At 38.0% G+C, this 15,831-nt stretch overlaps 2 protein-coding genes across 2 annotated transcripts; both read right to left on the reverse strand.

The window, feature by feature from the left end:
* Window positions 1–6,174: 6,174 nt before the first annotated feature.
* Window positions 6,175–6,654, reverse strand: PAAG_11030 (hypothetical protein; the record flags this gene model as incomplete). The annotated part of the gene is made up of 2 exons (XM_015846742.1): window positions 6,175–6,444; window positions 6,628–6,654. 2 exons carry the CDS (start codon window positions 6,652–6,654, stop codon window positions 6,175–6,177), a joined length of 297 nt encoding a protein of 98 aa, XP_015703546.1.
* Window positions 6,655–13,110: 6,456 nt separating this feature from the next.
* Window positions 13,111–15,362, reverse strand: PAAG_00017 (catalytic protein kinase domain-containing protein; the record flags this gene model as incomplete). The annotated part of the gene is made up of 2 exons (XM_002797432.1): window positions 13,111–13,658; window positions 13,769–15,362. The coding sequence occupies 2 exons, from the start codon at window positions 15,360–15,362 to the stop codon at window positions 13,111–13,113; spliced, it is 2,142 nt and encodes a 713-aa protein (XP_002797478.1).
* Window positions 15,363–15,831: the final 469 nt, after the last annotated feature.

Consider the following 15,831-nt stretch of genomic DNA (forward strand, 5'->3'; position numbering starts at 1 on the left):
GAATGATCAGAAACTATCATCTTTACAGATCAAATATTACATGAAGAGATCAACATCAGAAACTGCTTAAGCCTCATCTCATTTCTGAATGTATATGGCAGAAGCTTTCCATAGACTTTATTGTGAACTTACTGAGCTCTAAAAAATACATGAACATCATGATTATAACAGACAGACTGACCAAGAGAGTTATATTAAAAGCAGTTAAAAAAACTGATGCAGAGACAGTGACTAGAGTGTTTCTTTGCAACATCATTTTTCAATATGACATTTCTAAGGTGGTAGTGTCAGATCAAGGGTCAGCTTTCACAAGTATATTTTGAACTCAGATGTGTGAGAAATTAGATATTAAGAGATGACTCTCTACAGCCTATTATTCAGAGACTGATGGAGCTACAGAGCAAATGAATCAGACTCTGAAAATCTATCTATGCAAGTATATTAGCTTTCAACAGAATGACTGATGTGAATAACTCTCTCAAGCAGAGCTGGCTATCAATAATAGAGATGCTGCCTTAATGAGTGTGAGCTTATTCTTTTTAACATATCTTTTCCATGTCTTCTTCATTGATATAGCTGATGCACCCCCTGTTGAAACATCATATAATCTCATTGAGTTTGCAGATGATTATATGAGGAAGACTCATGAAGTGTTAAAGTGAGCTCAAGTAAAAATGACAGATGCTCAGCAATCTCAAAAGAAATATATGAATAGATGAAGAGACTCAGCTTCAAGCTTTCAATCTGAAGATAAAATCTGGTTGAGCTTAGAGAACATGAGAACTAATCATCTGTGCAAGAAGCTGGATATGAAATACAATCAATATACTGTACTAGAAAAGATAGAATTTCATACTTACTGACTGAATGTCTCACTTAGCATTCACAATATCTTTAATGTAAAGCTCCTACATGCTGCAGCAATGAATTCTCTGCCTAGTCAGAGGCAAACTGACTGGCAGTCACCTGCTATAGAGACCTCAGAAGGATCTGAGTTTGAGATTGAGGAAATTCAGAGTGAATAAACCTACTGAAGAAAAAAGCAATACCTTGTTAAATGAGTAGGTTAGGCTGAGCCTACATGGAATGATGTGAGTCTACTACAAGAAGTGAAGGTCTTGAACACTTGGGAGGCCTCTCAGCAGGCAAAATTAGATGTAAAGAGGGCTTTAAATAGTCATAAAAACCTGCAACAAAGAGGGAGAAGGGGGGTATTATAAGGAATTGAACCTCTAGATTTGCTCTGACTGGCTGACTCAGTCTAGTCATCATTCACATATGCGCACATAATCATGCTACGTGAGCTTGCTTAAGCTTGAGTTCTCATCTCATTCTTTTCTTCCCTTTCTTAAGCAATTCGTCCTTGTTATATAGGAGGACTAGCCTCTAGTTCTTAGAGCTTAACCCTTTACACTTTTCAACTAAAGCAATAATAGACAGTGAATGTAATATCTATGATCTTATTTCTCAATTCTATGTTAACAAGTATAAGCTCCTGTGTATTGAAATTCCTCCTGTTAAAATGACTGGCTTTGAAGACTCTATAATACTCTCCATGAGCATGGTGACTGACATTCAAATTAATATATGTGGTCATGTAACTGAACAGGCTTTTCTCTATGTGGTGAATGAATTACATAGTCATGATATGTATCTAGGTGACCCCTGGCTGGCCCAGCAAAAGATGACCATGATCTCTTATCAAAGAATTGTGAGATTTGAAGAGAGTGGCATAGAGATAAAGTCTAGTTCAAATGCAAAAGCTGATGTGATTCTCATCTCTGCTATAAGCTTCTTTAGGCTTGTGAGCACTTAAGAGAAGTGAAACATTGAGATCTTCACTGTCAGTTTAACTGATATTCAAAAGACTTTAGAAGTGAAACCAAAGATTGACCTTAGAGAAAAGCTGCCTGAACATTATCATGAGTTTTTAAACATATTTGATAAGGAAGCTGCCAACACTCTACTCTCACTTCATGGCCTAGATAGAGATCATGAGATTGAACTGATCAAAAAAGTTAATGGTAGCACAGAACAACCCTATTAGAGCTCATTATATAATATATCTTGAGAGAAACTACTGACTTTGCAAAAGACTCTTACAGATTATATAGATAAGAGTTTTATTAAAGTAAGTAACTCTCCCATGACTGCTCTCATACTATTTGCAAAGAAGTTTGGGGGTGGACTAAGATTCTATGTGAATTATTGAACTCTTAACAAAATTACTTGAAAGAATTGATATCTTTTATCATTAATCAGTGAGACTCTACAGTGAATTAAATGAGCTAAATGATTCACTAAGCTGGATATTATTGCAGCTTTTCACAAGATTTGAATCACAAAAGGTGATGAGTGGATAACAGTCTTTAGAATCAGATACAGACTATTTGAGTAGCTGGTTACACTCTTTGATTTGGCCAATGCTTTGAGCACATTTCAAAAATATATCAACTGAGCATTATGTGAATATTTAGATGACTTCTGCTCAGTTTATTTAGATGACATCTTGATATTTTCCTTAAGAAGCTTACAGGAGCATCATGAGTATGTACAAAAGATACTTATACATCTACAGAAAGCAGGCCTGCAGGCAGACATCAGAAAAAGTGAGTTCAAGATGAACAGTACAAAATATCTTAAATTCATCATTGAAGCAGACAAGGGTATACAAATGAATCCAGAGAAGATTAAAGCTGTTTTGAAATGAGTGATATCTACTACTTTTAAGAGTGTATAAGAATTTTTAAGCTTTATTAATTTCTATAGATGATTTATCAGAGATTTCTCAAAGATTATGATCTCACTGATAATTTTTACATGCAAGAATGTTCCTTTTTTGTGAATGAGCAAGACTGAAGAAGCTTTTAAGTGTTTAAAATTAATGTTTATCTCTACTTCAATCCTGCTTCAATTTGACACTGACTGTGAGACTATATTGAAAACAGACTTCTCAGGTTATGTCTCAGGAGAAGTGCTGCTATAATATGATGAGCAGAGCATTCTACACTCATGTGCCTTCTTCTCTCACAAGTATTCACCTGCAGAATGCAACTATGAGATTTATGATAAGAAGTTATTAGCAATAATTGAGTATTTAAAGAAATAAAATGCTGAGCTATAATGTGTAAAGGAATTCAAGATTCTCATAGATCATAAGAATTTAGAATACTTCATGACTACATGCAGACTAAATGAAAGACAGCTACATTGAATGGATATTCTCTATCAATTCAACTTCAGAATTGATTACCAGCTAAGGAAGTTGAACACTGAACCAGATACTCTATTATGAAGAGAGCAGAACATGTCACAGAGTACTGATGATGAGAGAATCAAGCAGAGACAAGCTCAACTACTTAAGTTTAATATACTGACATCTGAAATGAAATCAATAGTGACTGCTACTAGTGTGAAACCTGAGATGTCTTTTCAAGCTCAGTAAAATGAGACTCACAAAAATGATAAAATTCTGCAGTGTCTGAAGTAGACTCTTCATAAGAGAAGATTTAGATTTTCTTCTGAACTCAGCATTAAGGCCTCTGTCTCTGAGTGCTCTTTAAATGAGACCAGAGAGCTTCTCTTTTGAGATTGTAAGTGAGTACCAGACTTTAAATCTCTTTGAATCAGATTAGTATATAAGGCTCATAACTTATCTCTTACTGATTATCCTGGGTGAGAGCAAATGACAGAAGTTCTAAAACATGAGTTCTACTGGTCAGACTATGCTGCTGATGTGAAAAGAATGATCAGGAACTGTCATCTTTGCAGATCAAACATCACATGAAGAGATTGATGTCAGGGACTGCTTAAGCCTCTTCTCATTCCTGAATACATATGACAAAAGCTTTTCATAAACTTTATTGTGAACTTATCAAGCTTTAAAAAATATATAAACATCATGATTATAATAGACAGATTGATCAAGAGAATTATATTACAAGCAGTTAAGAAAACTGATGTGAAGACAGTGGCTAGAGTGTTCCTTCACAACATCATCTCTTGACATAGCATTTCTAAGACAGTAGTGTCAGATTGAGAGTCAGCTTTCACAAGCATATTTTGAACTCAGGTGTGTGAGAAATTAGATATTAAGAGATGACTCTTCACAGTCTATCACTCAGAGACTGACAGAGCTACAGAGTGAATGAATTAGACTCTGAAAATCTATCTACACAAGTATATTAGCTTTTAACAGGATGACTGGTATGAATGACTTCTTCTGGCAGAGCTGATCATCAATAATAGAGATGCTGTCTCAACAGATGTAAGTTTATTCTTTTTAACACATCTTTTTCATATCTTCTTCATTGATATAGCTGATATACTCTCTGTTGAAATGTCATATAATCTCATTGAGTTTGCAGATAATTATATGAAGAAGACTCACAAAATATTGAAGTGAACTCAAGTAAAAATGACAGATGCTCAGCAATCTCAAAAGAACTATATGAATAGATGAATAAACTTAGCTTCAAGCTTTTAACCTGAAGATAAGGTCTGGTTGAACTTAGAGAACATAAGAACTAATCACCTGTGCAAGAAGCTGAATGAAAAATACAATTAATATACTGTGCTAGAAAAGATAGAATTTCATGCTTACTGACTGAATGTCTCATTTGACATTTACAATGTCATTAATGTAAAGCTTCTACATGCTGCAGTGATGGATTCCCTGTCTAGTCAGAGGCAAACTGACTGACAGCCACTCATTATAGAGACTTTGAAAGGACCTGAGTTTGAGATTGAGAAAATTTGAGGTGAACAAATCTACCAGAGGAAAAAGCAATACCTTGTTAAATGAGTAGGTTGAGCTAAGCCTACATGGAATGGTATGAGTCTCCTACAAGAGGCAAACTGACTGACAGTCATTCATTATAGAGATCTCAGAAGGACCTGAGTTTGAGATTGAGAAAATTCAGAGTGAATGAATCTATCAGAGAAAAAAGCAATACCTCATTAAATGAGTAAGTTGAGCTGAGTCTACATGAAATGATGTGAGTCTTCTACAAGAAGTGAAGGTTTTGAATGCTCAGGAGGCCTCTCAGCAGGTAAAATTAGATGTAAAGAGGGCTTTAAATAGTCATAAAGGCCTGCAACAAAGAGGGAGAAAGGGAGTATTATAAAGGGTTGAACTCCTAAATTCACTCTGGCTGGCTGACTCAGCCTAGCCATCATTTGCACGTGCGCACGTGATCATGCTACCCCTAGATTCGCTCTGGCTGGCTGACTCAGCCTAGTCATTGTTTGCACGTGCGCACGTGATCATGCTACGTGAGCTTGCTTAAGCTCGAGTTCTCATCTCATTCTTTTCTTCCCTTTTTCAAGCAATTCGTCCTTGTTATATAGGAGGACTAGCCTCTAGTTCTTAGAGCTTAACCCTTTACAGTAGTTCCTCTCAAGACATATTATATAATGAGCCTCAAGGGGGTTGTTCTGCACTATCATTAGTCTTTTTAATCAGTTCAATCTCATGATCTCTACCTGAGCCATGAAGTGAGGGTAGAGTGTTAGCAGCTTCCTTATCAAATATATTCAAAAACTCATGATAATGTTCAGACAGCTTTTCTCTAAGGTCAATCTTTGATTTCACTTCTAGAGTCTTTTAAATGTTGGTCTAACTGACAGTGAAGATCTTGATGTTTCACTTCTCTTGAGTGCTCACAAGTCTAGAGAAGCTTATAGCAGAGATGGAAATCACATCAGCTTTTATATTTGAACTAGACTCTACCTCTATGTCACTCTCTTCAAATCTCACAATTCTTTGATGAGGAATCACAGTCACCTTTTGCTGGGCCAGTCAGAAGTCATCTAGATACATATCATGATCATGTAACTCATTCACCACATAGAGAAAGGCCTGTTCAGTTATATGATCATCTATATCAATTTAAATGCCAGTCACTATGCTTGTGGAGAGTCCCATGGAGTCTTCAAAGCTGGTCATTTTAACAGGAGGAATTTCAATGCATGGGAGCTTATGCTTGTTAATGTAGAATTGAGAAATAAGATCATAGACATTACATTCACTGTCTATCATTGCTCTAGTTGAAAAGGCATTATCTACTAGAGCATTGACAGTGAAGGGTTTGAATATCATTTTAAATTTAAATCTTCTTCATTGCTTCCTCATAAGCTTCTTATTTTGCTTCTTTCAGTGTCTTTTGATTGAAGCTACTCTTTTTCTGAATCCTCACTCATATCCACATCATTGTTGTTCAGTACTGGCTTGGGGATCACCTTAGCTATCATGAGGGTGGCAGGGTGTCTGGGAGGTTTGAACAGATAGCTCTTAATCATATGACCTTTAGCTTCACATCTCAGGTACAGGCCTTGCTCTTTTTGTTGATTAACCTCTGTCTGATTTATCAATTTGATGTAGCAGGTGCTTGGGATCACAGCACCAAGAGAGAGGTTCATCAGATCATCAGTGGAAGCTTGAGACTGGTTTCATCAGTCAAGAACAGCATGATGAAGTAGAGAGTGTGAATTAGACATTGTATGATCTGAAGAAGATCTGTTCTCATGACATTTAGATCACTGCTTTAAAGTCTTCAGCTCAGAGAATTGATAATCAACTAATCTAAGCTCCTTGCAGTAATTCTCATAGAGAGATGATTTTCTTACACTCATCACACCTTCCCTCAGCTCCATGCTTAGAATGGATTTCAAATACCTTTTTTTAACATGATCATCTTATCTGTGATCACCAGCTTCCAGCAGTAGCTGATTAAATTCAGACAGAAAGTCAAAGAGAGCTCTTCTATTCTGTCATAGATTGTTGAGCTTTTGCATAGCCTTTTCTTGTCATGTAGAATCACTAAAGAGCATGTGTGTCTGCTTCAGTAAGCTCTCTATCATGAAGTTGATCTTGTTCTTATTATTCTCAACTCAGAGGTAAACTCAAGCTGCTGCCATTTCTTTCAGTCTCAAGTACACATACCAAGCACATTCCTCATTATTATTTAAAGCTTTTCCATTGACCTTAAGTTTTGATTGAAGCTTTAGCTCTCACTGAGGGTAGTGCTTCAGATTAGAATCATTATACTTCTTGCAGTCTGATAGCTTAGTCTTTAATCTTCTGACTGCAATGAGTGATTGCAGATTCAATTGAGAGAGAGTTGATGTCAGAATGTTCAAAGCTTGTTGTAGATTAGCTATTTCAGCTTGCTGAGCTGCTATTAAATTTCTGTTCTCACACTGAACCTGTTCCTGCTGTTGAAGAAAAATCATTCATTGTTGTTCAAAGCTGCTAAGGGTGTTCTTGCTTATTGCTTCATGTTGATCTATTTGTGTATTTGTTGTACAAATCTGTCACTTTATCTCATTCAGCTAGACATTTTCAATGTTACTTATTCATTTGTTAGCATGATTGCTAACCCAGTCTATTCATATACCAGTGCTATCATTGAACTTCATGATGCAGAATTTAAGGCTCTCAATAGTCTATCATATATCAGCATGTTTGCTGAGCTTCATGATACAGAATTAAGACTCCCAGCGGCCTATCAATGAAAGGAGTGAAGCAATTTATAATATAAAGGATTAAGCTCTAAGAACTAGAGGCTAGTCCTCCTATATAACAAGGATGAATTGCTTGAGAAAGGGAAGAAAAGAATGAGATGAGAACTTGAGCTTAAGCAAGCTCACGTAGTATGATCACATGCACACGTGCAAACAATAGCTAGGCTGAGTCAGCCAGCCAGAGCAAATCTAGGGGTTCAACCCCTTATACTCAGTGACTTCAATGCTGATGAAGATAACATATTACAGAAGTTCAGATAAGTAATTTGTGACAATTAACTCAAAAAGAAAATACATCAAGAAATATATCTCTCTGTAGTTACAGATATCACAAATCACATGATATTTGCAATCACTGCAAAATGCAGTTGGACCTTATGACAGATGAATATAGTAATGATGTACTTATACAGAAGACTTGGAAAAACAGTCTATATGAGACAACCTACTGGCTTTGAAGAAGGAGCTCCATGTACACTTGTTTGTGCAGTTGAAGAATCCATATATGAGTTGAATCTAACTGTCAAAATATGATATGATTACTTGACAGCTTTGTTATAGAAGAACAGCTTTATCTCAAGTTCTTATGACTCTGTTCTTTAGTGACATTCAGTCTAAAAACACCTATATATGACCATATACATTGACAATCTTCATATTTTTGTGGATGCCTCAAAGGATGCTGATTGACTAGTTGATGTTCTGCACCAGAAGCTTGAGATTAATGATTTGAATGAACTCACAAAATATCTAGACATGGAAGTAAAATGTACAAATAGCAGCATCAAATTGATCCTCTGACATTATATCAATTGATTGATAGAAGATTTCTACCTGGATGATGCAACTACTGTTTATTCACCCATGGATGAAAGTCTATGCTTGAATGACTCTTCTGTTTCTGAAAAAAAGGCTGGTTTTACAAAACATCAATTCCAACATGGTGTTGACTGCTTGCAGTATTTGACAGTTAAACTGCAGCTGAATATCACTCACATAGCTTTTCTATTGACACAGAAGAATATTGCTTCTATCTTTAAGATATGAAAAACTCTATTATACATCATTCAATATTTAAAAGACATGTGAAATCAGCATATTTTATGTGAAGGATGATGATGATGAAGGACCTGAGAATGATTTCTCTAATGTGGCATATATGCTGATCAGATACACAGATTCTGACTGAGTTAGCTCATTGAATGATGATCAGAAGTCTACATCTGACTATGTTTTTATGCTTGCTGGTGTGTCAATTTCATGGCAATCAAGCAAGCAGTCATGCATCTCTTTGAGTTCCAATGAGACTGAATATATGACATTGAGTGAGACTGTATATGAAGCAATATAATTAAGAAACATGATGATGAATCTGAGCTTTATAGTGAATGACTCCCTGTCAATCAAGGCAGATAATAAAGATATGATTGATCTAGTCACTGTAGCCACAATCACTGCTAGGAGCAAGTATATTGACACACAATTCCATTACACCTGTAGTCAATTGAACAATAACATTATCTTGATTGAATACATCCCAACTGAAGAAATGACAACAGACAGATTGACTAAACCCTTGAACACAGTGACATTTCAACAATTCCTTAATTTACTTGATTTTACAGGTGGAAAAGGCAGGAATGTCAAAACTTAATGTATGTAGCATGATTTGAATGGATTTGAGGATGGCATAGCTAGTTTTTCCTTTTTCACATATGGCATTCAAGATCCCACATGGTGATGTGAGGGGGGGTGTAGCACCTGCCTGGGTGGCGTTGCCCTAACGACCATCCCGCCCACACGTGATCGCTTGTATGTAATATAGCAATAACCTAGCTAGCTCCTCCGAATAGAAGGTTCAACCATCCCACAGTTTATAATCAGTCATGTGATCATGTGAGCTGTTTATAATCTGAGTAGATTCTGACACCTCTTTTTCCTCATCAATTTTAGTATTTCATTTTATAGCAGTTATGCTACTGAGCCTCTATCACTAGCAAGCTTCACCTGTGGCCGAAGGGTAAGGTTAAGCCGAACAGGAGTGCCGTAAGCTTGATAACTAGGACAGGCAGTAGTGCCACTATCACGAGTAGTAAGGACATCAATTAGAGGATCCTTATAACCAACGATAGCTACGGCTTGGGGCAGGCGTGCGTAGGGCTTGGGTGAGACGGACACCTGTGGGTAGAGAGTCAAAGCTATGACAGGTAAGAGTGTAGTGTAATATCAGGTAGACGCTGATAAAGACAGTAAAGGGTGAGGGCTCCGAACGGGAAGTAGAATAGTATGAATAAGTGAATTGATCATGATCAAGAAGATAGGCTTCTTGATCCTAAGGGTAATGAGTGTGTTTATATACATGAGGAGACCTCCTGATAGATCCTATAGATCAATAGATGATCCGCTACCCGTTATATCAATCTATCTGATAGATTGATAGACGGTGTTCTACCGAACATATCAATCTATCGATCACGTGACCTTTCCCTGGGGTTAGTCCCGGAACCTAGGGTTGTTCCGTCCGAAACCCTAGTTCCTTTATCATCCGCCATCCTTATCCAATGATTCCGAGGGATGCCTTGTTGGTTCACAACAAGTTAGCAACATAGAGAGATTCTTTCTTAGACAGCTCACATCCAGTTCCTAACACAGAGATAATCAAGTCTATAGAGAAATATATCATAAATAATACTTTAAGAAGAGAACAAAAGCAAAAATCTTAAAGTTGCAAATAAAACAAAAATGAAAATAAAAAAGAAATCATATATATAAATTAAGTTTTTTTTAAAAAAAAATTAAAAAAAAGTCAAAAAGGGAATAGCTTTGTACAAAGTATGATTCAATGAGAAAAAAAAAAATTACAAAATGCTGAATTTTAATCATGAAAGCATGCATTATCATAGTATAGTGTATATAAAATTACTTAAACATATCACTTATACATGCTCTCAATAGACAGAAAATGATCAATAAATTAATTCATTAGTTTTTTGTAATAGTTTGAGACTTAAAGATTTAATATACTCAAGTTAAAAATACTAATTTACTTGCTTGTATTATATTTAGAGTGAGTCTTTACTAATGTAATTCATCTTTGAGTGAATCACATCTCTGAGCAAATTATCAAATTCAAAAAAGCTTCAACTTTCTAACTCATTCACTTCAACATATGAGAATGTCACTAATTTATAATAAAAATATCAAAAACTTTATAGAAATGGAGAGAAGAATTGAACTTATGATAGAAGCTTTAAATAATAATGAAATTATCTCAATTTGTGAAGCTGTATGTCTTCATGAGGTTTTATATACTACTTTATATTATAGACTTAATGAATGAACTGTATATATAAATCTATGTGCAAATTCAATCAAATTAACTGAGTCTAAAGAAAATCAGCTAGTTCAGTAAATTCTAGATCTGATAAAATAAAAAATATCTTCTTAATCAGTATTTACTAAGAATATAGTCAATTATCTTTTTAAACTTTAATATTTAATCTTTATCTCAATCTCTGTCTCTCAGATTGGCAAGAACTAAATTTATAAGCTGATTAAACGCTATATAGAACTTCATTATTATTATTTTAAATACTATAATTATAAGTAAATTAAATATGAAAATATAGTAATTATTCAGACTTGATTTAAAATTTTGAAGAATATAATTACTAAGTATAAAATTTTATCTAAAGATATATATAACTTTGATAAGACTAAGTTTGCAATAGAGCTCTATATTACTACTAAAATTATTATTAGTAGTGAGTACTATGATCAAATAAAGCTTCTATAGTCTAGAAATCAGAAATAAATAACTATGATTAAGGCAGTTAACATGTCAAACTGAGCTTTGCTTTTATATATGATTTTTAAGAATCAGAAGCTATAAAAAGACTAATTTAATAAGCTTTCAGATAATTAAAGACTTAATATTAGTTTCAATAACTGAACTATAGATGAGATAATAGTTAAATAACTTATTAAACTATTTATTTCTGCTGCAAATTCACACAGAATTGATACTTATTTTCTTCTTATTCTGAATAGATATAACAATCATCTTACTTCAAAATTTGACTACATCTGCAAAAAAATAAAATTATTCTTCTTTGCATACCACTACATTCATTACATCTCTTGTAGTCATTATATGTGAGTATTTTTGTAGTTTTGAAACACATGTACACTGCTACAATCTTATTAAACAGTGAATATAGCTTGAATTCAATATCATTAAGAAGGCAAACTTTATAAATGCTTATTCTGCAGCATATATGAAAGCTTTTAAAGCTCAAAACATTCAAAGCAGTTTCAGAGCTACTGATATAATGTTATTTAAACCAGACTAAGTCATTTAGCAGCTAGATATTCAACTCTGAATCTCTATCCTCAAGTCAGCAGATTAAGTAATTCAATCTCATTCTCAGTGCTTCAAATACTTGGCAACTTGTGGGAATTGCAATAACAGATCAAGAAGATCAAAAGCTTTATGAAGGAAGAGCAGCCTTAAGGTTTAGTGAAAGGACTTGATCAAATTATCAAAGTCTATAAATATAAAATAGTTAATACCACTATTATAAAAAAATAATATCAGAATATATTCAATGCAAATGAGAAAAAGAAGCAAAATGCAAGAGGTCTACCTGAAGAATTCAACAAGAAGAAGATTTAATCAGACAGAAAGCTACTCAACTTGCTATTCCAGCTGCTGTGCTTGTTAAACAGTTAGTAATTCAACCCCCCATACCTCCATTTACAAAACCTTGACCATGGTCAGAAGTTCCACAACAGTGCAGCAATTGCAATTTGCCTGGTTATAAGAGAACAAGATGCCCCAATTTTAGTGTAAATTAATTTAATTTAATAAGGCATTGTTGATATGGATATTTCAGGTTAAATTCTAGCTAGTTGAAATATGATGATTTTGGTGGTTCACTCAGGAGTGTGGTTCGCTCGGGGGTGGATTACGTTACTCAGTATTTACTTACTCGACTTACGCTGATAGTTAGTTGAATCTGTACTTTCTTACCAGTTACTGAACTGGTTGGTGTGTATGTATTAGCTATGCACATGTGTATGCACATTATCATGTCCTTAATTATTTTGAAAATTTTTCTTATTTACACAGAAGCGAAGGAAAGGCTGTGCGAGGAGAAGTTTGCAGGTGAAAGCAGAACGCGGTGGTCGCATCACGTCTGACAATACACAATAAAAATATAGAAAGTGAGGCAACTGGAGGAGCAAAGAGCCGTTGCCATGAACTCATACATTCTCTCACTTCACGATCTGTCTCATCATGGTGGTAGGTAATAATCAAAAGAAAAATAGGGTGGGATAGAGCGAAGCGAGTGGCCTGTTGCAAACTTCATGAGGGGCGTTATGGTATCAATAAACGAGGGAATATAAATCTATAAAGAAAGAGAGGAAGGCGGGAAAGGAAGGAAAAGGGAGGAAAGTAAAGAAAAGAAAACAAAGGCTGGAGACCAGAAGTGAACAAGAACAGGTCGATAGATTCCAAAAAGGGGGTGGCTGAATGGTGAGAAAAATAAGGAAATAATAAATAAAACGAAAACACTCAGCTCTCTATGGAACTTCTGCATCCCCTCTCTTCAACCCTCCCGGAACATTGATCGCCTCCTGCACCCACGGTATCTTCGCGATCTCATCCAGACTCAACCGCTTCATGCTTTTCCGGAGCAGGCCTTCAACACATACCCGTGCACCCTCCCGTCCCTCTCCCCGGACAGGATCCCACTCTCCATCCTCATCTGCGAATCGGTACCACGACCATTCGCAGCGGGCTATTCGGTGTGGAGTTCGCGCTCGAAGCTTGTCAGGGTCTCCTTTGGTTCCGGGCAACGGATCAAAAGGAAGACGGCTTTCCATGATCGCATAGAGCAGTACTCCCATCGCCCAGGCATCTGTTGACCGGCCATCATACGGTTGACCCATAAGTATCTCTGGGGCCGTATAGTCTTCACTACCACACCTCGTTTTCAAAAGAGGGCTTTCCGGTGGCTGAGGGATGCGCCGCGATAGGCCTAGGTCACTCAGCGTGACAAGGGCACAAGGATATGTTTGCCAATCGTAGACATCCTGTATCACTGACGCAGGAATGTTGACCAGCACATCTAGAAACAGGAAATTAGCACCTAGACTTCAAAATATAATAACAGGAATTTGAAAGTATAAAAGCGGAAAAGAAAGGCTGTGGCGGGAAAGAATCGGCGGGTAACTGTACTCTCAAGTTTAATATCACGATGCACAATAAAGTGTGCGTGCAAATATCGCACCGCATCCACAAGCTCTGCAAATATTCTCCGGATAATATGCTGTGATAGAGGTGTCACTGCTCTACTGGCGAACTCAAAAAGGTCACCACCAGGACAGTGGTCCAAAACCAATAGAGCTCGTTTTTTATCGTTTCCAAATGCTTTCAACTGGACGAGGGATGGGTGGTTGACGGACTTGAGAATCTCAACCTCCCGGTGTAGCGAGATTTCCACTCTTTCTTCGTCCGCACCACCAGCTGGACCGTACTCGACAACTTTTATTGCCACCAACCTAGGTGGCATGGCTGTATTGCTACCGGCAGCAGGGCATTCATTATCTCCGGGGTCGTCTCTCACAGCAAGAACCACCTGGCTGAATGTTCCCTGACCTAATCTGCGGAGCATTCGGTACCTGCGGGGCTGCTGTGTTCTCACAGACTTGACACAGTATATAGGAGCGTGAGAGGTCGGTGCCACCAGCGTTGGTACCACATCAGTGTCGCTACTATCATAACTACTACGAGCACTATATGGAGGCGTTGGAGGACAAACAAGCGGGGGCAGCGCTATTCCACGCTGCACAGCCAAATATTCCTCGCGATGCATGTTGGTGCGACCAATTATTTCTTGATGGGATAATGCGCCATTATGTGGTATAGCATTTGGTAGCGAGGATTTGTGGGGTAAAGGGAGATGGGGGGCCTCTTGGGAATCATCACTCAAACTTTGATTGCGACTTTGATCATTCTGTCGGGTACGTTCAGAGGCAGGCTCGAGGTCAGACGGCTGAGATTCACCGCTGCTGGGAGCCAAACCACCGGGAACATGTCGCCGGTTAGATGAGGATCTATGTACCCCTTCCGATGACCCAATCCTGCGGATACTGAATGTAGATCTGCTTCTCGAGGAGGTTGACGATGTCCGGGACGGTGGATGGATCGTTCCGGACCTCCAGGGCGAGCAACCCGGTAGAATGGGCGACGGCAAGGGGGTGATATCGGTCAAGGCAGCTAATTGTGGGGAAGAGATAACAGAGCTGGGAGAAATTGACCCGGCACAGGAGTGCGCCGCTGCAAGAGCGTTTCGAATACTTGGTGCCCGGCGGGGTAAACTGGTAGTCGATGTACTAGCACGAAGGGATATACTAGGCTCATGAGAGATGTCGGATGAGGGCACAACGGAGGGACATATCGTTGGCAGGTCGGTACATATTTGAAGAGAAGGCGTGCGTGGTATTGGGGTTAGGTCACGGTTTTGCGACGAGTGTAGGGCATCTATCGGAGGAGAGGTAGTAGAGGTATAGTTTCTTCCCATGTTGGAACGGTCTTGCTCTGGACAAGCAGAACCTTCATCTTCCGGTGTGGGGGTATAACTGGGCCGTTGCGATCCGGTGGAATCTAAGGGGTTGGAAGACGGCGTGCTCGTAGCAGCATAACGCGGAGGCATGCGTCCATCCGGGGGAAGATGGGAGTCCGCGGGGAAGAGGGTACGTGGAGGGAGCTCATTCTGGCAATATGGCAGCTCTATCACCGGAATTACTGGTAACGGTGGGAGACGATGCATCGCCCCACACCCTGTAAGGCTGTTAAGCTCTGTATGGGCGAGGTGGCGGAGATAGCGCTAGCCAAGCGTTAAGGCGAAGATCTCGCGGCTGCTGGTAGTTCGGGCACGAAATGCCCCCTGGACAATAGCAAGGAGCAGCACAAGGGCGTTAGCAGTGGGCAGTATATCAATATACCTTAACACTAAGATATGTCGAATGTGTCCGCATATATAGAAAGTTAAGCGAGGGCGGAGAGTTGAAACCGCGGGCGGAAATTGCACCAGAAATTTAGACGTTGAGCAGGCGGGGACAGAGGGCAGAACGCCCGTCCCCGATTTGGCAGAAGGAGCCTCAATTGGGGCGTTCAGCTGATTATGGAGGGTGACAACCAATCACAAAACGTCAATACTGCATTGATGGTGGGGAGAATTTTGGTAGGTTCAGATAAGGTTTTCGACCCTAAGCCCTTTCTGGCGTGCGTGTTTAGAT

This window comes from Paracoccidioides lutzii, assembly GCF_000150705.2.
Source record: "Paracoccidioides lutzii Pb01 unplaced genomic scaffold supercont2.1, whole genome shotgun sequence".
Taxonomy (NCBI): Eukaryota; Fungi; Ascomycota; class Eurotiomycetes; order Onygenales; family Ajellomycetaceae; genus Paracoccidioides; species Paracoccidioides lutzii.